This window comes from Pseudorca crassidens, chromosome 2, assembly GCF_039906515.1.
Source record: "Pseudorca crassidens isolate mPseCra1 chromosome 2, mPseCra1.hap1, whole genome shotgun sequence".
NCBI lineage: Eukaryota > Metazoa > Chordata > Mammalia > Artiodactyla > Delphinidae > Pseudorca > Pseudorca crassidens.
Window position 1 is genome coordinate 43,964,621 of NC_090297.1, and position 27,719 is coordinate 43,992,339.

Consider the following 27,719-nt stretch of genomic DNA (forward strand, 5'->3'; position numbering starts at 1 on the left):
TTTGTTTGGAATCAGATGAGGCTTATTCTTATTCTAAACCATATTTCAAACTATTGCTCACTGGTGACTGGATAAGAGGAATTTGTAATCTGCTTCCTTCTACAGTCCTGCAACTACACAGTATTTTCTCTCATTCACTCTTTTGCATGATTCAAAAGGCTGTCTGACTTTCCTGACCTGAGTTCCGTGCGTTGGAACATGCTGTTCCAGATACTAGCTTAGGCTAATGGGAGGAGGGTGGGTGGGAAATAGTGCCTGCTGAGGTCCAGTTCTACACTGGGCACCTCTCCAAGTTTTGTCTCATTCACAACAATCCTCTGTGATAGTTGAGTTTTATCCTCCCTATTTAACAGATGAGAAAGAAGAAGTTCAGGTTACTTTCCTGAGTAGATAGCTACTGCTCATGCAGTTGCTGCTGATTCGAAGACTTGGGCTCTTCTGTGTTACTCTCCCTTTCAGGAAATGAGCACAACTTTGGGGCACATTAGTATTTAGCAGCAAGTCAACAGTGTTATTGGTATGTGTCCATGCCCGTGGCTTAGTGACTTCTGAGTCTGGCCAGGCGTAGGCGCAGAAAGCTCAGGTCAGTTAAAGAATGACCACGTGGCTGTCTCTTCCCCTGCCTTGGGGCACAGAAGGAGGGCTCCTGAGACTAGTGTGCACATGTGCATATCAGCCACCCTTTATTTCTCAGTGTCGTCATCTTGCTCACTTTTGCTCGTGCTGTTCCCCTCAGGCTTCCTCTTTTTCGCCTCAAATGCCTATTGATCCTTCCGCTTTCAACTCCAGTGTTACCTGCCCATTTCCTGACCTTCCGTGTTGTCCATCAGAGTTAATCGTTCCCTTCTCAGCACTCCTGAAAGCTATTTAATGCTCCATCAAAGATTTGCCTGCCACGTTACAGTTTACAAAAGGTTTTCACAGCAGTGATTTCATCTGGTTCTTAGAAGAACACTGTACATGCATAATAACTCACGTTTATTGAACATCAGGCGTTTTATTATTTGTTTAGTCCTCCCAACAGTTTCATTATAGATGAGGAGGCTGAGGCACACAGTGAGTAACTGGCAGAGAGCTGGGCCTATTCAACCACTGCCAGGGTTTCCTTATTATCTCTGTTGTACAGAGGAAGAAACAGGGCAGTTGAGGGTGGTTCTTACAACCTCCTCTCATCTCTGGTGAGCACCTAATAACTGAGAGGCAGAGGTCAGGCTTGAGTGCCAGCGATATAAAGGCCCAGAGGGGTCTGTTTTGTCCTTAGTTGATTGTTCTATTAGGGAGAGACAGGGATTCTCCAAAGCCAACCCGACGCCAGTGATTGTCTAGCCTGGGTGAGGAATGATGAAGGTAGCGGTAGGTGGCATAGTCAGCACCTTCGTGCCAGGCACCGTGCCAGTCACTCTATATCGATCATCGTCCTTGTGAGGAAACTGAAGCCTAGAGGTGAAATGAGGAGGGCAGGCGCGCTGCACGTTTTCCTTCCGGATCCTTCCCTGTAAGGTGTGCATCTCCCATGCGTAAGGTTCAAGGGAAGTCACTCGCCAACAAATCTAGGGGGCCGCTTCTCCCTGAAGGCAGCCATGCCTTCCAGCCGATCCCGGGTCGGGATGTTCTGAAACAACATACAGAGTATTAGTCTGTGGGAGCAGGACCAGAGGCCAATACTCGCTCAAGCTTGTTCAACACATGACAAGGACAGAATCCAAGTCTTTCGCTGCCTCTGGACTCCGGTGTTGCAACACCGGAGGCCCATGCAACAGTATGGGCCTCGATGGCTCCTTGGTCTCCTGGGGAAGACAGGCTGCCTCTTCAGCACCCGAGGCCTGTCACACTAGCCTCTCTTTGCACACAGCTTGCACGCCTCCAGAGAGCTCACAGTCTTCGTGCAACAGTCAGAAATGAGGCTACTCAGTAGAGAAGACAGATTAGGCTTTGCGGTAAGAACTCTGGCTTTGAATCCTGGTGTGTAGTTGGTTCACACTACGTCCTACAAGTCCCGGGACCCCCTGTTTAGGAGTATTTTCGTTATTTGTTAACCTGGAGATTAATATTTTTGACTCACCCAGGAGTGAGGGGCTAAATAGGTCAGCCCCAGGTTTATTGCCCCACCATCGAACACACACAGCCTACAGGTGAAAACCAAGGCTTTGATGTCCCACTCCAGCCTGGCGTCTACAGTAGCCGCTGGTACAGAGATCGCATAAGCTGCTATTCTTCTCTCTCAAGTTCCTCTGTGATTCTCTGGGCCCCCAGGTAGAGCAGGATACACCACCATTAGATGGCTGAGGAAACAGTCCCAGAGAGGAGCAGTGTGGCTCTCCTGGGATCACCCCAGGCTAACTGAGGAAGGAATGGCACAGAGACTGACTCTCTGGGTTGGGAGGAATCTACTGAATTGGTCATATAGTACTTAAGGCCGCCCACTGTGGCCCGGCTTCTGCTACAAGCATGCAGGGCTGGTGGCAGACACATACCTGGGCATAGCATATCCCTTCAATGGCCATCCCTGATGCAATGTCCACCTGCAAGAAAGAAGTTGTGCGTGGATCACCCTGACCTTGCCCATCCCCATCAGCACGGGGCGCCAGCTAGTCCTACTTCCTACACCACTTCTTACTGATTATGGATTCTTCCAGCAAAGAATTATTGAGGCTTACTGTATGCCAGCCCATATGAAGAGAGATGAGATGATAAGGAATCCCCTACCTGGAGAGGGAATACCATTCATAACAGTGGTGAAACAGTGCTGGGACGAATGCGGGCTGTGAGAACAGCGGGGAGGATGACACATAGCCTGTAGAGCTGAGGAGGGTGTGCCTGAGCTGTGCTTGCACAGCCAGTGTTCCCTCCTTGCCGTCCGGCTGCCTCCCCATGCCTCCTGTCACCCCTATTAGTGAACTGTACTGGCTTCCCATTGCCCTGAGGACTAAGGCCTTTATGACTTGGCCCCTGGCAACTTCCCAGCCTATACTGCACAGTACTTGCTATTACTACCACTTACAAGCACTATTTTAAGAGAAGTACCTTTCCCAACAGGGGTTATTTTCCCTACTGTACAGCTGAAGAATCTGAGGCATAGAAAGGTGGAATGATTTGTCTAAGGGCACAACAGTATGTGGAAAAGCAGGTCTTTGAACCCAGATGGTCCAGCACCAGAGCCTATGCCCCTAACCTCCATGCTATGTTGTCTCACTCGTCCCTTCGTCCTGTTCTGTCAAGTTGCTTATTTATACACCTCTGTGTTTTTCCTCACACTTGTCCCTATTTTTTGGAATTCTCATCCACCCTAAGCCCCAGTTCTAGAAAACATTCTCCAACTCAGCACTGTCCAATACCGTAGCCAGTAGCCACATGGACAGTGCAGCTCTCACCTCTCCAGGGTGTCTGCTTGGTACCCTTGACCCTTTATTAGTGATTTGTGTCCGTCCCCCTCCCCACCTTGGGGGCAGTGACCATATTTGACTCATTTCTGTGTCCCAGTTCAGGTCTAGGTTCAGTGTGTGATGAATGAATGAATAAGCTGATGTCTAGGTTGGGTTAGCTGCAGCCAAGGCCCCACACCTGAGCCCGGTCCACGAGGCCACATTACTGACCAACACAAACCCGAGAACATGGACTGGGAGCCACGCAGACCTGGATTCTTGTTACTCCCTTGTTCTGGGACCCTGGATAAGTCTTACCCTTTCTGAACCTCAATTTCCTTCTCTCTCCAAGGGAGAGAGATGAGGATAAAATGTCATTTGGAATATCACCTGGCCAAACCTCATTTTGTAGGTAGGTAAAAGCAAGGCACAAAGAGAGAGGTCAGACTCAAAGTCTGTTAGAAGAGTCCAGTTCCCGAGCTCTTTCCCGCTGTGCTGTCCATCTGTTTGCCATGAAAGCACCACCTCCCAGCCGCCCCACTGACTTTAGTGGGACCCAGGTTCCAACCCAAAACCCTCTCACCTCTGTTCCTCGGTCAATGGCTACTTTGCCCAGCCGCACAGCAGTGGGGGCCTAGGGAAAAGAAGCAGCTTGGTTGAGGGAGGGGATCAGTGCTCGTGGTTAGGCACACAGCTCCACGGTGGGGGAAGAGGTCTGCACAGAGATCCAGCTGTTCTACTGACAGTGTTAAGTTTCGTTAGTTTTAGTACCTGCTACTTCTCAGCAGATGTTCCTTTTCTACAATGGAGGAAGCCTAACTGATCCCTGACCCTCCCAATCGTGACCATCCGGGGTTCTTGTCATTTAGTCCATCCCTCCAGCATGTACAACATTTTCCAAATACTTTCCCACCCACAGACTTCTCTAATGGTCAAATGGTGCTGCCCATCCTTCCAGGATGGTGCCATGTTTAATCGAGGCTCAGGGTGGTGAAGCACTTGGCCACGTTTGTCCAGTGAGTCAGTGGTGAAGCTTAGATCTGATTCCCAGTCACCTTTCCCACTGCTGCTCCCTTCCTCTACCCCTCTCATCTCAAGTCTCTCCTGCGAGCAAGTTTTCCCCCAGTAGGGTGACAAACGGTCAAGATTAGGAACTTGGGCTTTGGAGTCTGACAGGCCTGGGTTGGAACCCTGAGGGGGCATTTTGCAAGAGCATCCAAGTGGCCGTCTTTGCCTCACCGGCCTTGCTTCCAGTTAGCTTGTGCCACAGCAGGCCTGGCACTCCATCCCCAGCCCCACTTCAGGCAAGGAGTGCTTCTGCCTCCTATATTATTTGAAGTTTTTGTATTTGTATTATTTGAAGTTTTTCTTTATCAGAAAAAGAATGATTTAAAAAGTCTGTTAGCATAGAAGCCATAAATAAAAAAGCTAGCTACATAAAAATGAAGGACTTCAGACTGTGAAAAATACCACAAATAAAAGACAAAAATCAAAAACTGGGAAAATACATTTGTGATACTGTGACAGAAGAATTTCCCTAACAAAAAGCTGGTATAATGTTTTTTTAACATTCACAACAGTATGAAAAGTTACTTCACAGAAAAGAAATACAGGCACAAGGTATGCTCAGCTTTACTTTTAAAGAAACGTAAATCAGAACAGTGAGGTGCTCCTTTTCACCTCAGACTAGGTAAATTGTAAAGTGTTGGTAATGCCCATCATAGCTGAGGTTTAGGAAACAGGTATTACATACATAATTGATAGGAGAGTAAATTGGTACAATGCTTCGGGAAGGCAGTTTGACAAGAACTGGCAAATTAGATGCACATGCTCTTTCATGTTGTACCTCCATGTAGGCATCTACTTCCAGAAGTACACTAAGATGTACAAAGTTATCCACTCCGGCTATTTTTCAGGAGCATAAAGATGTAAGCAACGTGATGTTCCTCATTAGAGTACTGGTTAAATGAGGGCACATCCATACCGTGAATGAAAAAGTGCAGCTGTTTAAAAGAATGGGGTTGATAAGTATGTGCTGGAATGGGAAACTCTCCAAGGTAGTAGGTAAAAAAGAAAGGTGCATGCTGGTTTGTATATTATTCCATTTGTGTAAAAGTTGTTGGTATGATGTGCCTTTGGGGAGAAGGGTCAAGAGAATGGAGAACTTCACTTTTCTGTTTTATACTTTTCCATACTGTTTGAATTCTTTTCTATGCATATTTTAATTTCATGTTTTTTAAATGTCTGTTAGAACTGGATTAGCCTCTAAAGGTGTGTTCCTTGTTCCCTAAACCGTCTTAAAAAGAATTTAGAGTCATTTAGATATGAGTATATGTGCATAATTTATATTGTACATACAATGAATATTTCTGGAAGAGTGTGCAAACTGGTAACAGTGGTCATCTCTGGGGAGAGGGATTGGGGAGTTGAGCGATGTTTTGGTGACCAGCTCTCCCGGTTTGCCAGTGACTGAAGGGTTATCAGGACGTGGGACTTTCACGTTGAACCTGGACAGCCCCAGGTAAACAGGGCCACCCTACTTTTGATTTTTACTTTACGTCCTTCTTATTCTTCTGTTCTGTTTGATTTGCTTGTCATGAATATATGTTATTTAACTACTGATTTCTCATCACAGAACATTAAAAACTACATAGCTATGTTGTACTGTGTTGAAAACACGTTTCTGAGTATGTGTGTATGTATGTGTGTGTGTATGTGTGTATATATATATATATATATATATATATATATATGTAGTTGACCCTTGAACAGCCCAGGGGTTATGAGTACCGACCATCCATGCAGTGGAAAATCTGCGTATAACTACAGCCAGCCCTCCCTATAAAGAGTTCTGCATCCGCGAACTCAGCCAACCTCAGATCGTGCAGTACTGTAGTGTGTATTTAGCTGAAAAAAATCCATGTATAAGTGAACCTGCACAGTTCAAACCTGTGTTGTTCAAGGGTGCACTGGGTGTGTGTGTGTGTGTGTGCGTGTATGAATTATTAGAAATATGATTGATCATTTCATGTTATTTGGAAATGAGAACAGTGAGTCACACTGGCCACAGTATGTTCCATCCCTTTGTTGTTCAAGTAGAAAACGTAGCCAAATCCATATTCAAAGGATGAGGTATGTTTATTATTTAAAGGGAAGATCTGAGTGTTAAGTTGTGGACCTTGTGTTTATTGACGGTTGTTTCTGGGCTCTAATCTCTGCAGCCACTTGACTCCTTAGTCTTAGTAGTTTGTCCGCTAGAGGGCAGCCATCTACCACACCACCCTTTGTGCTCACCCCATCCAAGAACCCTTTCATCCTTGGCACGCAGTTACTCAGCTGGAAGTTAAAGATTCATTTTTCAGGTTGCATCAAAATGTCCTAGCATTTGCATTAGTGATTTTAGTACTAATTTTTGGTATGCTCGTGTTTTGGCACACAAAGCTGCTTTTAAATACTGAAATACTAGTAATTATATTAGTAGAGTACCGTTATTTCAATATACTGAAAGATCTGAAGCCCAAGTCATCTTGAGATAAGCTCAGAGACCCAGTTATTTAGTTTATGCAGAAAGATAAGCCCTGTAGTCTACAAGTCTTGCTGGATAGGCCCCCTCTGTGGAAGTGTAATTAGCTACTATCCTGAGTCATTCAGAGTTTTGTATTAGTTCAGAGACTTTCTGACCAACTATAACAGAAACATGACAGCATTAAAATTAACAGCATCAGACTCTCCATTTATATGTGATGGAACTATCAATAAAAAGAAGACAAAAGAAATGCTTTCTTTTAAACCAAATTCACTATCAGTTTTTTATAGTCCCTGCCCTCAAAAAAGACCTCAAAGTTATAAAAAGAGGCAGGATTATTTAAGGAAGACAGTGTTTTTTTTCCAAAATAAAATACCTCTTTTTTACTCTTCATGATTAATTCAAATACTTTTCTCTGTTAATAATATTAAAATGATAGAGTATGGGTAACAGTTTTATAGGCTTATATTTTAACTTCGTTTTGTAACGTCTGTAATTTTTTGTATTTGAAATGCATTATTTAGTTTGTTTTTTTTAAAAATCGTACACATTCTGCACTCTTTAAAATAAAATACCAGTTTTTTTATTATGCAGCATTAATGCCAAAATACCAGTTACTGCTTTTCTTTCTGGTATTGCAGTCACTTTCTTTGACCTTGATGAACGGTCACTTAACCTTTCTGGGTCTGTTATAGCATAGATACAATGGGGATAATCAGCTCAACTGGATTGTTCTAATAGTTGGGACACTATTAAAGTACCTTGGATTGTGTCGGATGGATGAGATGCTCCGTATGGGCTAAGTCAGTATTATAAATTAGCAAAACCTAGCTCCATTTCAGCTGCTTACATATCTGCAGAAACTTGGGACCTCCCTCTGGGTCCTCTTAGAGGAGTGAGAAGCCAGCAGAGCCTCTCAGGCACTTGGAGATTACATGTAGGCAGGGCCTAAACCTACTCCCTGGGTCTCTAAACCTTTTGGGAGACTATGCTCATAGGCTATTTGAGGATTTTAAAAAATGAATGGAGCTTAACATGTCCTACATCATGTATTTCAAGCACTTTTCCACCATGTAGTATGGTCGGAAAGGTGAGCTGGTAGTTCTTTATCTGCTTTAGAATCTTGCTTTTTCAATTTTGGGGACGTTTTAATGCAGTACTGTCCAATACAGTAGCCAGTAGCCACATGTGGCTATTGGCATTTGAAATGTGGCAAGTGTAACTGAGAAACTAAAATTTTAATTTAAATAATGTGGCTAGTGGCTGCCTTAGTGGACAGCACAGGTAGAGGATGTTTACATCATCTCAGGAAGTTCTGTTTTACAGTGCTGTTCTGAGGATTTTCAAGCCTATTTGATTCCAGTCCCTCAGAACTTAATTTTCATTTTAACTTAAAATCTGATTTCGTTTACTGGATGGCTGAATGGATGCTAAAACTCCAAAGAGGGTTAATTTTATAAATCTGGGTAGATGGATCTTATGTGGCTGCACGAGACGCCGTTGCCCCCTGGCCTCCCCACACGTGCATCCCGTGTGGCACAGGCCCTCCTGTGCTGGGTGATCACCAAACCTGGGGCAGGATCTCCTGGGCCAGTGCTCGTGCCCGGTGGTAGGCGGCGTTGCCCTCCTCATTCTGGGCCACAGCATGGTTCACCAGCCCCAGAGCCTGGGCCTGTGACCCGCTCAGTCGTCGGCCTGTGAAGATGAGCTCCTTCGCCAGGGCCACCCCCAGGCATCGAGGCAGCCTCTGAGTCCCTCCTGCCAGGATGGAATAGGGCTGGTGAATCTGCATGGGAAGTGGGAGGCCAGAGAAGGCCCAGGCTGGGAGTCAGCCAAGACCTCTCAGAAGCAAACTGAGTTAGGTTGGCAGGGCAGAGCCCAGAACATAGGGCAAAAGAGGAAAGTAGGGAATTATGCTGGATAGACTGGAGTTGAACAGGTAAAGAAGGATGGATGCTGTGGGTTGAGGTTACCTGCTCCTGGGAGGAGTCCTCGGGTGGTCTCAATCAGCCCCATGACAGCTGAGGAAGCTGCTTAAACAAAACAGAATGAAGCCCCAGCCCTACCTTCCAGCACCAGTCCCCAAGGAGAAGAGATACCGCCTGTGGGCTCTGCTCACTCCTCCAGCCAGCCACTTCCCTCGTGGTGTGGCCACAGCCAGACTCCCCCAGATGCTGCCTTTGGAAGAGCCCTAGCCTGGAAGCCAGCAGGCCCAGGCGCTCATCCTACCTCCCCTACTCAACCAGGCAAGTCTCTTACCCTTTCTGAGCCTCATGGGTGGAAAGAAGACGACTACCCCTCTTCTGCCTACTCCAGAGAGCTGCTAAGGATCAAGTGAGGTAATGGTGCTTGGAACAAGGAAGGGGTTCCTAGAAGGTGCCCGACACCTATTTGTAAGTTAATGGATTCTCTGTCTCACGCATCCTTAGCTCAGGTTTGGCCTAGAGTGTCGCTGACTCCTGCTCCCACCAGGTATTTTTCCCAGCTTTTTGTCAGCCTGAAAATTTCCTGTATTCCGGTCCACATCCTCTTTCCCCAGTTCTGCTTCCTCTGACAAGCCCTCCTTGAGGTGTCCCACCACACAGGCTTCTGAATTCCCTCAGCACAGGCCACCGGAACCATGCAGTACGGGAGGGAGGAGTTGATGTTCACCCTCCTATCCACCAAACCCTGCAAGTTAGTTGCCTTAAACATAGGCAGGTGAGAAGCAGATCCGGGGCTGTGACCTGACCTGATATTTTGATGCCTTCTCTTCGATACGCATCTCGTAGATATAAGCTCCCTCTATGCCTGGGGTTACACATTTTTAAAAAATGTTCTTCCTGGATGGCGGGAGAAAGCAATGAGGGGAAGAGAGTAGCACCGTGGTGGCACTCAGACTTTCTCTGATTGCCTCCAGGAGGGGCGCACCTAACCACCAAGACAGGAAGGTTAAAAAGTGATCGATTATCTTCATCCTCCCCTCCCTCCACTCTTCAAAGCTCAGTTTCTCTGAACTAGTAACGCAAACCTTTTTGGGTGCCAGTGAACCAGAGGGCAGTGTTCTTGCCCAGGCATGTTTGTGACTAGCTGGGCAGGTGACAGACCGCCCCCACGGCTCACCTTTGCTCAAAACGTGATTGAAAAAGCTGGCCTGGACAGAACTGGAAGGTTGAACAGTTAGTCTTTGTCCCCAGCCTTCCCTCTCTGTGTTCTTTTTGCTGTCATGTTAGCAGTTGCTCTGGGGTTGGTGGGAGCAGTCCTGAGCGGAGGGCAGCTGACTGAGAAGGATGGGTACTGCCGCAGTCGGGCCAGGCCAGGAGGGGAACCAGCTGCTGCCTGAACTCTCTGTCCCCCACCTTGCCTTTAGTTCTGTGGCTGCTTGGAAAGCCAAGAGCAGTGGCTGACTGCAGAATCCCCAGAATTAGCCTGTTTCACTCTTCCTTCCCCACCCTACCCCACCTCTCCCCGTGCCCAGTACCTGCCACTCGGAGGTCACAGGCCAGGGCGAGTTCCAGGCCTCCACCTAAGGCAAACCCATCCATAGCTGCAATGGTGGGCGCAGGGAAGGCTGCTGTGGAGATGAAGAAAGGCTCAGCCTGCGAGGCCCTGGCAGGACCCGGACAGTGTCTCAGGGAGGGGAGGAGCTAACTGGTTGGGACAGAGGGCTTCATTGGTCCAGGTTTGGGGACCTTACCTGGTACCTCAGCCAGGTTACCTTAGAAGTTGGCTTTCCTACTGGCGAGAGTTGTGTGATCAGCTGGGGATCGGGAGTGGGGAGATGGACAGGGTAATCTCCTGCTGGCCTCCCTGGGACCAGCCTTTTTGCACTCCCTTCTTATTCTGTGTGCCAAGCCCCATACTGAGTGCTGGGAACACAACTGAATCAGACGTGGGGAAGGCAGACCTGTAAACAGGCAATGATGACCCAGGTAATCAGTGCTCTGATAAAGGAAGCTTGGAGGATGGATCAGGGACAGCTTCCTGGAGGAGGAGGCACTGGTGGTCTTAAAGAACGAGTAGAAAGTTCAGATGGCCAAGGAGGGATATTCCAGGCAAAAGAACAGCCATTGTCAAAGCCTGAAAGCATGCTTGGTGAAACCTGACTCTGAAAAGGCCAGGCTTGCACCCTGAGGGCACAGGGGTTGGGGGTCATAACGAGCAGGGCACAAAGGCTGAGAAGCCAGGGCTCCCTCTGGGAGAAATGCCCTCTGAACCCTCGTCACACCCTCCCCCTTGTAGAATTCCTTGTTCCCTGCCCCTGCCGCCCCCCCGCCAATCATCTGTCTCTCCACAGAGCTCACAACAGAAACTGTTCTGTCTTTAGAGTAGAGTGGTGGGTGGGGTGAGGCTGGGACCAGCAGGGCCCCGGAATGCCCTCCTCCTCCGCACTCCAGGACCCTCACCAATCTCATTCATCAGGCCTCGGAGCCGCTGGACAAAGACCCCCACCTCCGCCTCACTCATCTGCTCCCGCTCCTTCAGGTCTGCACCTGCAGATGCAAGAGTGACAGCCCGTTACTGCCTCCCAGGCTGTCAAAGGATCCAGCAAAGGAAATCTGAAGAGAAGCAGCCAGAGAGGAAAGAGAAACACCGGGAAAACATGGTTAGGGAAGCCGGGGGCGGGGAGCGGTGGTGGTCAAAAAAAGGAGAGGTGCAACAACAACAAAACGACTGGATTTCATCAAAATTAAAAACTTTTGTGCATCAAAGGACACTATCAAAGAGAGCAAAGACAACCCACGAATGGAAGAAAATATTGGCAAATCATATAACTGGTGAGGAATTGATATCTAGGATATATAAAGACTTCCTACAACTAAGAACAAAACCAAAAACAAAACCCACAAAGGACAAAGGACTTGAATAGATATTTCTCCAAAGACGATAAGTCAGTAAGCACAGGAAAAGATGCTCAACATCATTAGTCATTAGGGAAATGCAAATAAAAACCACAATGAGATACCCCTTTACACCCATGAGGATGGTGATTATAAGCAACAACAACAAAGAAGTGTTGGCATGGATGTGGAGAACACTGATGCATTGCTAGTGGGAATGCAAAATGATGCAGCTGTTGTGAAAAATATTTTGGTGGCTCCTCAAAAAGTTAAACATAGGATTACTGTATGGTCCAGCAATTCTATTCCTAAGTGTATACCCCAAAGAACTGAAGGCAAGGACTTACACAGATAACTTGCACACCAATGTTCATAGCAGTATTAATCACAATAGCCTAAAGGTATAAACAAACCCAGGTCTATCAACAGATGGATAAACAAAATAAATGTGGAAAATAAATATATATATATATATAATTTATATATATATAAGATGGAATATTCATTTTTAAAAAGGATAGAAATTCTGCAATATGCTACAACATGGATGAACATGAAGGACATTATGCTAAGTGAAATAAGCCAGACGTGAAAGGACAAATATATGATTCCACTTGTATGAGGTACCTAGAATAGGCAAATTTGTAAAGATAGAAAGTAGAACAGAGGTTACCGGGGGTTGGGCGAATGGGGAGGAATTGCTTAATGGGTATAAAGTTTATTTGGGGTGATGAAAATTTTCTGGAAATGGACAGTGGTAATTGTTGAATAACCTTTTGAATGTACTTAATGCCACTGAATTTTACACTTAAAAATGATTAAAGTGTAAATTTTTGTGTAATATATATATTTGACAATTCAAAAACTATGTTAAATAGTAATAAAATAAAAATTTGTTAGTTATTTTTTTCCAGTTTTATTGAGAAATAATTGACATACATCACTGTATAATTATTTTTTTTAACAGAAGGGGTTGGTGGGGTCCAAGGAGGCTGAGAGGTCAAGTAAGATGAGAACTGAGAAGTGAGTGCAGGGCCCAGTGGCATGGAGGTGGGCAGGGACCTTGGTGAGAGTAGTGACAATGGAGGCGTCATCAAAGGCCAGATGGCAGGGGCCTGAGGCGGGAGTAAGGGGTGAATACAGTCTTCGCAAGTCTTAGATTATCCAAAAGTCAGTTGGGAGAGCCCTTGGAAGTCTTTGATTAGTTCCAGCCCCTCAGTGAGAGATGGGGAAACTGAGGCCCCGAGAGGGACAGGGACTAGCCCAGGGTTCCAGAGCAAGTCAGGGGCAGATTCAGACCTGCAGCCCCCCTACTTCCCTGTCCTTAGCTGGGATAGTGAGGAGTGGGGCTAACAGGGGCATGAAGTGACCATGATAGAAGAGGTCAGACAGAGGTGGAGCCAGAGGAAGAGGCCAGGGGAGGAGGAGGGCCTCAGCCAGGGCAGCGGGGTCAGGCAGACTGGTCCACATACTTATCCTGCCATGGCAGACCCCGAGCTGGTCGCCGTGATCTGGACAGCTGAGACCTAGGGACTGAGCCATAACTCCTTGAAAACTCCTAAGCATCACGTTCCTCCCACCCTAGCCTTCCACAGCCTCTTCCCACCTCCCCAGTGCCAGTTCTTAGCTCAGCTCAGCTCTCATTCATTTGCTTGTTGTGGGCCTGGATGCGGCATTTCTCATCTTTGAAATGAAGTGCGTGGCGAGGACCAAATGGTGCAGGGACATTGAAGAGTTTTTTTTGACGGACTGAGATCTTGTAGGTGGGCAGAGGGGCACAGAGTCCCATCTTGGCCACAGACCTTGTGAATGTCTTTGGACTCAGCTTCCTCATTTCCTCAGTGAAGGGTCAGAACAGTGCGTGGTGCAGCAGGAAGAACAAGGATTCGGGGATCAGAGAGGCCAAGTTCAAACTGAATTCTTAACTATCTGTGTAACCCTAGGCAAGGAATTTTACCGCTGAGTTCACATCTCTAAAATGGGAATAATGAGTCCTGTGCTGGAGCTGACCTAAGGACCCCACCCCCCACAAATGCCCTGCAGGCCGGGGGGAGCCCTGCTGAGCCGCGGCATAGGGGCTGGAAAGGAAACCCACCTGCACAGAATACACCCTTCACTCCACTTCTGAAAATCAGGACACGCACTTGCCGGTCCTCCCGCAGCTGGGCCAGAGCTTCCAGCAGCTGCAGAGGAGACTCCATCAGATACCTCCCAACCCAGCCCCAGCCCACCCTCGTGCCCACCCTTTCTCACCTCACTAACGAAGACGTTCCCCAGGGCATTGCGGGCGCTTGGTCTGTTCATCAAAATCTCAGTGATTCCTGCAGGGGACAGGGCAGCCTTGGGTGAGCCAGCTGCCCTGCTCACTCCTGGGCTGGGGCCTGGGATCTGGGCACCTCTACCCTCAATGAGCAGTGTAACTTGGGGCAAGTCTCACACACCCAGGCCTCAGTTTTCCCAACCATAAAATGGGGAGAATAACTCTTGCCCTTTCTGCCTCACAGAAGAAGTAGAAGGGCTTGTGAACCTTGGAGCAACATGGGGAGAGGGACAAGAATGACTGCCACAGTGGTTCCTGCCTGCTTCTGCCATTGTGAGACACACACACCCCACACACCCCTTCTTCAATTTCACGTATCTCTCCATTATTCTTTTCTCCATAGCCGGACTTCTTCCTCTTGAGCTGAATGAGTTATAATAATATCACCACCCAGAAACCTCCTCGTATGCTCTGACTCGTTCATTGTTCCCTCCTCCCCCCAAAAGTAACAACTCTCTTGACTTTTATGGTGATCACTTCCATGCATTTCTTTAGTTTTATCACACAAATGTACATCTTTAGACTTCAGAGTTTAGACTTGCTAATTTTCAAAAATAGTGATGTGTCTTTAACAAGCTTGTTAAAATCCTCAGGTTCTGCCTTTAGTCCTGTCTTTCCCTCAAAAGTTGTTTGTTGGGACTTCCCTGGTGGTCCAGTGGTAAGGAATCCGCCTTCCAGTTCAGGTGACATGGGTTCAATCCCTGGTCGGGGAACTAAGATCCCACATGCCACGGGGCAACTAAGCCAGCATGCCACAACTACTGAGCTTGCGAGCCTGAACCAGAGAGCCTGCGTGCCCCAAACTACAGAGCCCACACGCCCTGGAGCCTTCGCGCCACAACTTGAGAGAAAACCCTCACGCCACAACTAGAGAGAAGTCTGTGCACCCCAACGAAGAGCCCGCGCCGCAATGAAGATCCCGGGTGCCACAGCTAAGACCCGATGCAGCCAAAAATAAAAATAAAAAAATAACAATAAGGAAAAAACCAGAAGTTATTTATTAAAGAACCTGGGGCATTTGACCTGTAAGGTGTCCTGCAGCGTGGAATTCACTGATTGGACACTCATGGGGCAAGTGACCAGGTTCCTCTGTCACAGGATTTAGCAACTAATCCAGAGGCTTGAGCACACTCACATTCCGTCCCCTTTGGCAAGAGAATAACGTTTGCCCTACCCGTGTGATATTCTTTCACCCGCGACAGTCAAGCTTCTTGAAAGGGTTTTCTGTACTCAATCACTTTCTTGCCTTCCATTCACTTAAGCCTTCTCCAATCTAGCTCCCACCCCGTCACTCAGCAGAAACCGTTCTCACCAAAGTGACCAGTGTAACCACATCACTAACCAAGGGACATGTTTCCATCCTGGTCCCAGGCTCCGCAACGGTTAACTCTGCTGACAATACACATGCTCTTCCTTGAACATTTTCTGCCTTGGCTTTTTTTTTTTTTTAATAGATTTAGTTTTTTCAGAGCAGTTTAGGTTCACAGGAAAATGGAGTGGAAAATGCGGAGATTTCCCGTAAATCCCCTGCCCACTGCACATGCATGGTCTCCCCCACTATTAACGTCCCCACCAGAGTGGGATATTTGTTACAAAAGATTAACCTACATGGAAACGTCATTATCACCCAACATCCATAGTTTACATTAGGGTTCACTCTTAGTGTTGTACATCCAGTGGGTTTTGACAGATGTGTAGTAACATATATCTGCCTTGTGGCCCCATGTTCTCCTGGTCTTCCTCCTACCTCTCAGATGATGCCTCTGCACTTCTTTAGGTTTTCTTCTACCCAATTTTAAAATTCTTAATTCATTTATTCAACATATATCTATAATAAGTAAGTCCTAGGAATGTAATGTACAGCATGTGACTTTAGTTAACAATATTGTATATTTGAAAGTTGCTAAGAGAGTACATCTTAAAAGTTCCCATCACAGTACTTCCCTGGTGGCGCAGTGGTTAAGAACCCACCTGCCAATGCAGGGGACACGGGTTTGAGCCCTGATCCGGGAAGATCCCACATGCTGTGGAGCAACTAAGTCCGTGCGCCACAACAACTGAGCCTGTGCTCTAGAGCCCGCGAGCCACAACTACTGAGCCTGTGTACCACAACTACTGAAGCCCGCGTGCCTAGAGCCGGTGCTCCACAACAAGAGAAGCCACCGCAATGAGAAGCCCATGCACCGCAACGAAGAGTAGCCCTCGCTCGCCGCAACTAGAGAGAAAGACCGTGCACAGCAACGAAGATCCAATGCAGCCAAAGATAAAGTAAAATTACTTTAAAAAGAACAGTTCCCATCACATACAAAAAAATGTAACTGTGTGTGGTGATGGATCTTAACTAGACTTACTGTGGTGATTATTTCACAATGTATACAAATACCGAATTTTGTTGTACATCTGAAACTAATATGTCAATTATATTTCAATTAAAAAGCCCCAACTCGGGCTTCCCTGGTGGCGCAGTGGTTGAGAGTCCGCCTGCTGATGCATGGGACGTGGGTTCGTGCCCCGGTCTGGGAAGATCCCACATGCTGCGGAGCGGCTGGGCCCGTGAGCCATGGCCGCTGAGCCTGCGCGTCCGGAGCCTGTGCTCTGCAATGGGGAGAGGCCACAACGGTGAGAGGCCCGCGAACCACACACACACACAAAAAGCCCCAACTCTTACAAAAAGGTAACTCCATGAAAGAAAGAAGACATACAAATGGCCAATAAGCACATGAAAAGATGTTTAATTTTATTAGTATCAAATAAATAAGAGTTTAAGAAAAGCATAGCACCCAGTACAACGACTAAAACTAAGAAGACAAAATAAAAACCAAGTATTGGCTATGAAGAAAACCCCTTACATATCTATTGAACAACTATGATATATAATAAATTGTGGGAGTTGTAAGTTATGTAACAGCCCCTGTCTTCAGGGTGCTTACAGCCTAATACAAGTAAATGATAACGTGAGGTCATAAGTAAAGTAAGAACATGAAGTACTATAGGATTACAGATGGCAGCTCATAGATGGAAGCATTTGAGCAAGGTGAGAATAGGTAAAAATTTTCATTTGAAGAGTGAGGTATGATGGGAAAAATACTACTAAGAGACTACTCAATTTTTTAAAAAGATTATTGAAGTATAGTTGATTTACAATGTGTTCATTTCTACTGTACAGCAAAGTGATTCAGATATGTGTGTGTGTGTATATATATATTCTTTTTCCTATTCTTTTCCATTATGTTTTATCACAGGATATTTAATATATTTCCCTGTGCTATACAGTAGGGCCTTGTTTATCCATTCTATATATAATAGTTTGCATCTGCTAACCCCAAACTCCCAATCCATCCCTCCCCCTCCCCCTCCTCCCCCTTGGCAACCACAAGTCTGTTCTCTATGAGAGTACTCAATTTTTTAATGTTGAAGTTCCTGAAAGGTCAATCCAGGATCACATTATTCAGTCATTTGTACAATTACGAATTTAACACATGTTGGCCTTTGTACCAGACACTGATGTCAGAGGCCAGAGCAGACCCAGTCCCTCTCCTCTTAGATCTTACCGTCTACAGAGGAGACAGACATTCAGCCAGTAATTACTATTTGTGATGAGAACATGGGGGGAAAAAGGACAAGGAGGTGAGTGGTATAGAGTGGGCAGAGGGGGCCCCTAGTGTAGAAGGTGAGCAGTGACTTCCCCGAGGAAGAAGTGACCTTTCAGCTGAGAGCTGAGGAACGAATAGGAGTCAGCCAGGCAAAAGTGTGTGTGTGTGTGTGTGTGTGTGTGTGTGTGTGTGTTGCGGGGGAAAAGCCCATTTCAGACAGAGGACGTGGTACAGATGAGGGCCCTGAGTATAGCAGAGCAGGGTACTATAGGGTTTGTAGAGCTGGGCCTCTTAATGTTTTTTGGCTGGGCCTGAGAATTAAACCAACATAAAACAGATTAAGAGGAGAAAAGCACACAAATTTGTATAAGTTTAATGTAACATGAGAGCCCTCAAAAGGAAATGAAAACCCCCAGAAACGGTAGAACCTACATGCTTTTATAGTAGGCTGAAGAAGGAATGTCAGTTGTGGAAGAGTTAACTATGTGGGAGGCTAAAGGAAGATAAGGCCTGTTTGTACACAGTTGTCTGTTTGTACAGAATTCTCTTGGCTTCAGCTCCCAGCAGAAGAATGTTTCTTTTCTCCAGGTTCAGGGAGGGCATCTTTCACGTGGGAGTTTTTAATCTCCTGTTTTCAGTAAGCAAAGGGAGATTAGAATGCCCTTCTTGCATCTGCTGTTTTTTTCAAGTGCCTTTAGCTCAAAAAAAAAAAAATCCCTATACCAATGTGGCATATTTTTTGGGGGGGGGGGACATTGTGCCACCTTTTAGTGTCTTCCAGAACTGGAGGAGTTCAGAGCAAAGGGAGAGCAGCGTGAGGCAAGGCAGAAGAGTCAGGAGGGCTGCACTTGCTCATCTGTCCCTCTCCTTCATGCCTCCCGTGTGCCTACCTCCTGTACACTCAGGACTGCCCTGCGCACCCGGCCAGCTCTCCTCTGAGCTCCGAGCCTGAATACCCAGCTGCCCACTTGACATCTAGACCAACATGTCAAGAAATGATCACTCTTTCTCCTGCTCCTTTGGTGAGCGAATGACATATCAACTCAGAGTTCTGTCATGTTGCCTCCGTCTTCCTCACCCTTGAAGTTTGCTTAGTCTCCCAAGCGGCCAATTCAACCTCTTAGATCTCATACCTATCAGCTCACATCCCTCCCTGCAGCCACTAACCTGGTGGGCTCTTTCTTCTATTACGTGGATCCCTCAACTGGCCCTCAGCCCTCAGTCTTGCCTCCCCTTCCCCCTCCACTTTCGTTCCCTCATCTGGGTCACAGTCATCTTTCTTACCCAAATCTGACCATATTCTTCCCTTCCCTTTTCATCAAAATTAAGACTAAATCCTTAATACCACCCCAAAGACCCCCTACCATCTGGCTCTTGCATCTCACTCTGGCCTCAACTCACCTGCCAAATCTGGGTCAGGTGTGGGGAAGAGAGAACAGCTCTGGGCAGGGGCTCAAATACTCTTATGCCTTCTTGGCCATTTCCCATCCTGTAAAGTGGCAGGATGGACTAGAGGAGTGTTTACCAATCCTCTGGGCTTCAAAGCCCCCTTATTATTTTCTCTCAGGGTGTTTAGCTTTGAAGAACAAACAGGATTTATTAAGATGGCATTCTCAGTGTGAGTTGATCTGAGACACAGAGAAGGGCCAATGAAAGTTTCAGGGCTCTCAAGGGACAGGGTTTCCAGCCACAGTTAGAGAACTGTGGTCCAGGACAGAGAACTGTAACATGCAGGCTAGGTGGGCTTCTTTAGCCTCCCCAGAAACCTTCATAGAGTTCTTTGAGCCCAGCAGGCCTGGAGGTCCCACTGAGGAACTCAGATGTCCCAAAGATCCTCTCCAGATGAGAAAATGCTGCAGCTTTGGGGAAGGGAAACTGGTGGATACAGAGAAACCACATCAGAAGGGTTGAGGAGAACAGTCTAGGTCCAAGGTCATTGTGGCAGACAGACCTTAGAGTGGCCCCCATGTTCACATCCTGCATAATCCCCTTCCCTTGAATGTGGACAGGACCTGTGAATTGCTTCTAACCAAGAAAATACAGGTAATGTCATAAAATATCACTTGTAAGATTAGGTCTAATTATATGGCAAAGGTAATGAGATGTTACTTCTGTGATTAGGTTATGATGTATATAAGACTCTATATTACTAGCATACACTAGAGAAACTAGTGGACCTATGGAGAGGGTTGTGTGGCAAGGTACTGCGGTCAGCCTCTAGGAGCTGAGAGTGGCCCCCTGGCCAAGAGCGAGAAAACAGGACTTCAGTACTACAACCACAGGAGATGAATTCTGCCAACAGCTGAGGAACATGGAAGCAGACCTCTCCCCAGTTGAGCCTATGATGAGACCACAGCCCCCACCAGCTCCTGGATTGCAGCCTGCTAAAACCCTGAAGCAGAGAACCCAGCTAAACTGTGCCTGGACTTCTGACCTACGGAAACTGTGAGAAAATAAATGTGTGTTATTTTAAGCATAGAGTTTGTGGTAATTTGTTACATGGCAATAGAAAACTAATATGGTCATGACGTCTTGGGATTGACAGAAACTTTGCTCTCTTCTCTTTGCTTTCCTGTTCTGTCTTTCCTTTTTCTCTGGCTGACTCTCTCCCACATTTCATCTCTATTTCCCTCTTTCAGAATGTAAATGTGGTGCTTGGCTCAAGTCACAGCTCAGTCACATACCAGCTTCATGGCCTTGGGCAAATTACTTTACCCTTCTGACCTTCACTTTCCCGATCTGTAAATAGAAATGCTAAAAAGGTTGTAATGAAGATTAAAAGAGATAATGCCCACAAGTGCTTAAACATAGTCTGTGGGTATTGTGAGTGGGGAAGATGCACAGAAGCTGGGGAAAGTCTAGGGCCCCATATGAGCTGAGAAATCTAAGCTGGGAGCCCTGAGGAGCCAGACAGGGTGTCTTTGGCTTTAATTCATTCACCTGACAATGTGCAAGTTGTACTACCACATGCCAGGCCCCAGGGGAATAGAGAGGACTCAGCCATGGTCCCTGACTTCTTAGTTGAGCCCCTATTCTGGGAACCTTGCCCTTGCTGGGCCCCTTGCCCTTGCTGGGCCCCAGTAGTGCACTGCACCCTCTCTACTCTTACCAGACCCCCCCATACCACTGGCTGATGATTTGAATTCCTTAGCAGATGACCTAGAGTCACATCTGACGGGATGGTCTGAATCACCAGGTGATGTGGGTGGGAGTCAATAGAAACTACTGGGAGATAGTATAGAGACCAATCGGTTTAACAATCCCTTACTATATAGAAGGGGAAACTGAGGCCCAGAAAAGAAGAGAATTTGCCAAAGTTAATAGTTGGACCCAGCTAGCAATTCTCACTCTCAAAGAGCTAACAACTGATGAGGGAGACAAGTCCAGACACAGGGGATGTAAAAGGAAAATGGTGGGGGGGGTGTAATTCCAGAAGGATTTACAAAGGTAGAGAGGAAAGAAGAGGACCCAAGTCAGGGGCATAGTTAGAACAAAACACTGAGGTGGGACAGCTTGAAATGAACAAACACATGGGTAGAAGAGATAAGGTGACAATGTCGGGTTGTGGTGGAGAAACTTGAACATCCAGCTAAGGAGCTGGAGTAGAGCCATAAGGAAGAGTGAAGAGTGGTTAACAAGAGTTAACCAAGAGTGGGTTAACAATCCCATTTTCAAGGACAACAGGCACAATGTGACTATGCTCTGGTGACATCATGCCAAGTGGAAGGCAGAACGGGTGGCTTCTAACGGGGTGGTGGGGTGGTTCTCCTGTGTGCGGGTCCCCTCCTCATGCCTCCTCCACTGCTTCTCCTCGATTTCCTTATCTCATTCCTTCCATATGCCCTCTGGCAGGGCCAGAGGCTTAATCCCCTGATGCTTGTTATTTGTGGATAAAAAAGTCCCCTTTTGTACAAGTGAGCCCTAAGGTCTATGACCTGTGGTAATTTTTTAACTAATGTACAAGTCTGTGTTTTGAGTCACTGAATTACCAGAAGAGGTAGTGATGACCTAATAGTTGAGAACACAGGTTTTGAAATCAGAGCTGGTTCCAATTGCTTAACCTCTCTATTCCTCAGGTTCTTAATCTGTAAAGTTGGGAAAATAACTATAATTATTTCAAGGCAAGCGCCATTACCAGTTTGGCAGTGAACTAAGCATGAGAGTAAGGGGTATTGTCTAACACCAGCCATCCCACATGGCCAGAGAATTCTCACCAAGTGATGTAATCGGACACTGGAAGCCCCTACATGTCCATCAAAAGTGGGGGATGCACACTAGGGAGTAGTATACAACAGCAGGGAGCAAGGAACATTTATATGGCAAAGCAGCTCTTCAAAACTTAGTATCAAGTGGGAGAAAGGAAGAAACATGAGATGTCTAGAATAGTGCCTTCTGTGTAAATTAAAACTCGGACACAAACAATGCTACATAAAACGCAGGGAAGGTTAGAGGGGTTGGACTGGGGAGAAAGTAAAGACAAGAGAAGGACCTTGCCCTGATGGTAACAGGCAGCAGACTGTGGAGTGTGAATAACACCACTGAATGCAAAGTTCAACCACCGCCCCCCAGCACCACCCCCGCAAATAAAACTACCCCCAAACAGAAACAAAACAAAATAAAACCAACCAACTGAACAAACAAAACCCAACAATGCTCAATCAATATGCTCTTAAGTTTGCTAATCAATATGCTCTTAAGTTTGCTAATCAGAGAATGCCAATATGACAAGCAGTTCACAATTGCTTTCTTCTTGCTTTTCACTACAAGTTAAGATTTTTTTAGGGGTTAAAAACTATAATATGTAATCAAAGCTACTAAAGTGACAAGGGAAGCATTTCAGTGTGTAAAGCAAGTAGGATATTTGTTGTCAGCAAGTAAATATATAAAGACTGGAGATATTTTGTTGTTGTTGTTAAAAAAAAAAAAGAGGAAAATAATTTTGTCCTAGAGCTGATTGTTTATGGATGGGAAAAAATGGGACAAGTTAATATGGATCGAAGGGGTGATAAAAGGTTTGTGAAAAAGGAATTTGAGAATAGAATTTTGTATGTTGTTAAGACTGATTAAGACTAGATTAAATTTAATTAGGTAAAGAAATTTTGTGATTAACAGTAAGCTGGTACCAGACTGAAATTTGGTTCTCTCTCTCTGTTAAGAGAACAAAGTTTTGGGCTTCCCTGGTGGCGCAGTGGTTAAGAATCCGCCTGCCATTGCAGGGGACGTGAGTCCAAGCCCTGGTCCAGGAAGATCCCACATGCTGCGGAGCAACTAAGCCTGTGTGCCACAACTACTGAGCCTGTGCTCTAGAGCCAGTGAGCCACAACTACTGAGCCCGCGTGCTGCAACTACTGAAGCCTGTGCACAATGAAGAGTAGCCCCCGCTCGCAGCAACAAAGACCCAACACAGCTAAAAATAAATAAATAAATAAATAAAAAGAGAACAAAGTTTTCTTGGAATGCTGCTTTTGATAATAGACTGTGTGAATTTCTTTGCATTTAAGTGATTTATATTTGTTTTTAAAATCTTTTGTTACTTTGTTAAAGTAAATATTATTTCACAATGATCTGTGAAGATTATGGCACATGTAGATAAAGTTCATTCTGCTTCTACAAAGATTAACCCCTCATTGTCAGACTTTTGTCACTGGTCCTAGACCACTTATGGCAGTGGTCTACTCCTAAGTCAGAGAATTTAAAATGGATAAACAGGGGCTTCCTTGGTGGTGCAGTGGTTAAGAATCCGCCTGCCAATGTGGGGGACACGGGTTCGAGCCCTGGTCCGGGAAGATCCCACATGCCGCAGAACAACTAAGCCTGTGTGCCACAACTACTGAGCCTGTGCTCTAGAGCCTGCAAGCCACAACTACTGAGCCTGCGTGCCTAGAGCCCCTGCTCCGCAACAAAGAGAAGCCACCGCAATGAGAAGCCCGTGCTCAGCAACGAAGGGTAGCCCCCGCTCACTGCAACTAGAGAAAGCCTGCGCCCAGCAACGAAGACCCAATGCAGCCAAAAATAAAATAAATTTATTAAAAAATAAATAAATAAAATGGATAAACAATGACTGTAAATTAAACAGGGCTATGGGAAATCCAAGATGGCCGCTTGGCTCTTCCTGGCTCCCTGACAAACCTCATTTTTTAATTTGATGGGTTAAAGCCTTCCTTGGCTGGAGGGTTAATGCCCTCACAATGAAAAAAATAAAAGATTAAAAATGTGTTTTCTGGGACTTCCCTGGTGGTACAGTGGTTAAGAATCCGCCTGCCAATGCAGGGGATACGGGTTTGATCCCTGGTCTGGGAAGATCCCACATGCCATGGATCAACTAAGCCTGTGCGCCACAAGTCCACACGCTCTAGAGCCCGCAGGCCGCAACTACTGAGTTTGTGTGCTGCAACTGCTGAAGCCTGCACGCCTAGACCCTGTGCTCCGCAACAAGAGAAGCCACTGCAATGAGAAGCCCACACACTGCAATGAAGAGTAGCCCCTGCTCACCACAACTAGAGAAAGCCCATGTACAGCAACAAAGACCCAATGCGGCCAAAAAAAAAGAAAAAGTGTTTTCCACTTGCGGTATACTTTCTACAATCTCCAGTGGTCAAGACACCCACTTCACTGGATAAATCATACAAGCCTTAGCAAAAACTTCACAAACTTCTTAAAACTATCACCATTGGGGTTCCCTGGTGGCGCAGTGGTTGAGGGTCCGCCTGCTGATGCAGGGGACACAGGTTCGTGTCCCGGTCCGGGAAGATCCCACATGCCACGGAGCGGCTAAGCCTGTGAGCCATGGCCGCTGAGCCTGTGCGTCTGAAGCCTGTGCTCTGCAACGGGAGAGGCCACAACAGTGAGAGGCCCGCGTACCGCAAAAAAAGAAAAAAAAACAACTATCACTGTCACTAGCATTCTCAATCATCAGGCAAGGTTAACAAAATTAATAGAAAAACTGGACTCACAACAAAAATTAATTACATGGGATTAAATGAACTGCTAAATATGATATAATTCTTTTATTACTTTTTGTCTGACATATTGCTAGCTTTTAATCTTTGTTTTTCAGATGTAAAGAATCTCTTCTTCTCAAGCTAATTATGGTTTACAACAATTTGGTAATTTACACCTGTAGGTAAAATTAAAACATTTTTCTTTTCTTTCTTCCTGGTCCCTCCAGAAATTGGAGACCATTGGGTTCTGAGCAGCCTTATCAAAATTGTTATTTCTTACATTACCAAATATGTGACTGAGCCTCTGATAAAATGATAGTCCCATATAAGATCAATGATTGTAATGGTATAACTCTAGGTATGGGAAAAAGCAACAAGAGGGAATATTTTCCTGGACCATAAGAGACTAGACTAGTCTCAGGTGGTGCAGAGACTTTCGGGTACTACTAATGAGGCCTAGTCCAGTAACAATGCATTGTGTGGCCTATCAGCGGAGGAAATAAACATTGCTAGCGCTGTGGGACAAAACGGACATGAAATGCCCCCCAAACCATGGTCAAATTTATGGCCATGAAGGGGCCCTGCCGACTGGAAACTGGCACCTGCCATCTGCCTCAACAAAGATTAAATCAGGAGCTGCTGCAGCTGTTGACCTTCAACACCCCCTGAAAGGAGTACAGCGTGGAGATCAGGAATCAGGCATTCTGTGCTCCGGGAAAAACTGGCAGAACAGGCTTTCAGATAGTTAGATATTTTCAGGTAAGGATTTTTATAAGCCCCAATTCTTGCATCTTCTCATACCTAGAGAAACACTAAAATTATTAATGGTGACAACTGCTTTGGTTTATATGTTAATACCGCATCAAAAGTTAAAACCTACTGGCTACAAGTCTCCTCGAAGTGCCAGGTCTAGACTGGGATTCAGGCTTGTTCTCCGGAAAAAAAAAAGAGACCTATTTTGTCTATTAATGTTCAGGTTGTCACTCTTCCAACTACTTCTGAGTCTGTTACACCTACATCAATCACACTTGGCTAATAAAAGAGAACATCAAAAGATATATGACCATGCTAACGCTTCATTCCTTTGGACAGGGTAACCTAAGTGCTGACTATATCCGGACCACAGTTAAAGGAATGCTACCAAATGTATCCTGGTTCTTACTCCTGCTTGGGCCTCTGGTTACAATAATTCTTTCACTGTGGCTCCTGCCTTTTTTTTTTTTTTTTTGCGGTTTGTGGGCCTCTCACCGTTGTGGCCTCTCCCGTTGCGGAGCACAGGCTCCGGCCGCGCAGGCTCAGCGGCCATGGCTCACAGGCCCAGCCGCTCCTCAGCATGTGGGATCTTCCCAGACTGGGGTACGAACCCGTGTCCCCTGCATCGGCAGATGGACTCTCAACCACTGTGCCACCAGGGAAGCCCGCTCCTGCCTTTTTAATCTACTTGTTAAGTTTGTCTCTTCCAGATTACAATAGTTTCACATCAAGATGACGGTGACGCAGAGATTCCAGCCACTCCTCGGAACAGATCTTGCCGGAATAACAACAGAAGTCGCCCTGGGACCCCTTAGTGAGGTAGGGCGAGAGCTCCGTGACCCCAACTAGGTAGGGTCTACAAGCCCCTTTCCAGCCTGCAGAAGCTACAGAAGACAGACCATTGCCCTTCATCCTCCCAATAAAGATTTCTGAGGGGTTCACGTCTCTCAGGGGGGATTTGAGGTAGGATATAGGTGGGCCCCTGGGCCAGACAGCTGGCGTTTGTCAAGTGGAGTAAAACTGAAGCTTTGTTCTCACCCAGACAATCCAAGGACAAAGCTAGTGGCAGAAGCTGAGCTCTGCTGGAAGAAAGAGATAAGATGACCACTCCTGAGGTCAAGGAAAACTTCCCTGTCTACACATGGGCAGGAAGGCTCCGTGGGGGTCAAAAAGGGAGGAGGTGCCACCCCATAATAAGTGTGGACATGCACCCACAGGCCTCTGGTGGGATCCATCTTAGCAAAAAGTTGCGCACGCGTGTTGGGGAGGGCCCTAGGGCAGGTCAGGTGTGGAAAAGAAACAAGATAATTGGCCAAATGTAAACAAAGACCTGGAAGGACTGTCCTATATAAGTAATTTAAATCACCTCTTTACTGTGCTCCTCATTAGAGGAAGCCCATACTCTTTCTCTCTGTGTATTTCTGCCTAGCTTCTGACTTAAACTGCTTCTCTGTGTGTGCTCCCATGTTGTGCTGTGTCTCTAATAATAAACTTTGTACATGTTTTTACAGTTTTTGCCTCCGTGAAACATTCTTGCTTTCAAATGGGGGAAAGAGCCAGGGCCACTTTGCTTCTAGCCTCTAACCGCTCGCTGGTGGTCTACTGGCTAGGATTCCTGGTTTTCATCCAGGTACCCAGGTCCAATTCCTGGGCAGGGAACTAAGATCTCTTCAGGACCGTTCACTGCTGTCTCCGAGATCAGTTTCAGTCTGCTCCGGGGCAGTGGGCGCGTTGGTCATGGGTCCCGCCCCGGCAGTAGTGCCAGGCGCCGGGAGGGCCTCGGACAGCCCGCCAGCGCTCGCCCCAGCCGCCTCCCGGGCCTCCCAGGACAGAGCACTTACCTTGGTCTGGACCCGCCAGAGCGCACACTTGGATCTCGCGGTTTGCGGCCGCGAGATTGGCGGCGCAGCCACGGGCCTCAAGGGGCCTCCGGGGGCTCGGAAGGCGCAGGGCGCTGGTCAGGACGCGCAGCATTCGGACCAGTCTGGGAAGGTGCCTCTCGGCCCCTCCACCACCCCCTCCTCTCCGGCTGAAAGCTTGCCGCTCAGCCCCAGGCCTTCGTAAACCGCGCCGCCTATGGGCCGGGAGGCCGGCGCGGCTCTCTGAGGCTCTTGGAGACCGGAAGACCTGGGTAGGAGAAAGCCCAGTTCTGCTGTGTGATTTTGGACACGGCTGCCAACCTCTCTAAGCGTCCATCTGTAAAGCGCGGATATAAAAGTGACTAGTGTCAAAGATAAAGAAAGCCGGACACTAAGGTAGTGAGAACAGATTTTAATCGTTAATATACTATTGCAAAAGGGAAGTGTCCAGCATGACACAGAACTCAACTTGTATTTGTACAGAGGTGACTGGGAGTTTTACAGGGAGAATGAAGGATTAGGGAGGTGGGTGACCGGGGACTATG

The 27,719-nt window shown here is 46.6% G+C and overlaps 1 protein-coding gene across 5 annotated transcripts; it reads right to left on the minus strand.

Annotated features, from left to right (window-relative positions):
- Positions 1-977: 977 nt before the first annotated feature.
- ECHDC2 (enoyl-CoA hydratase domain containing 2) lies at positions 978-27,509 on the minus strand. 5 transcript variants are annotated; one of them, XM_067726160.1, is made up of 10 exons: positions 27,157-27,502; positions 13,962-14,029; positions 13,804-13,891; positions 11,274-11,360; positions 10,349-10,441; positions 8,862-8,921; positions 8,459-8,646; positions 3,946-3,996; positions 2,475-2,522; positions 978-1,612 (listed from the first exon to the last, which is right to left on the minus strand). In XM_067726160.1, exons 1-10 carry the CDS (start codon positions 27,287-27,289, stop codon positions 1,535-1,537), a joined length of 894 nt encoding a protein of 297 aa, XP_067582261.1. In that variant the 5' UTR covers positions 27,290-27,502; the 3' UTR covers positions 978-1,534. The 5 variants fall into 5 exon arrangements, with proteins under 5 accessions (XP_067582261.1, XP_067582262.1, XP_067582263.1 ...); XM_067726161.1 differs by having other exon boundaries at positions 8,862-8,918; positions 27,157-27,497; XM_067726162.1 differs by lacking the exon at positions 11,274-11,360 and having other exon boundaries at positions 27,157-27,506.
- Between the last annotated feature and the right edge of the window lie 210 nt (positions 27,510-27,719).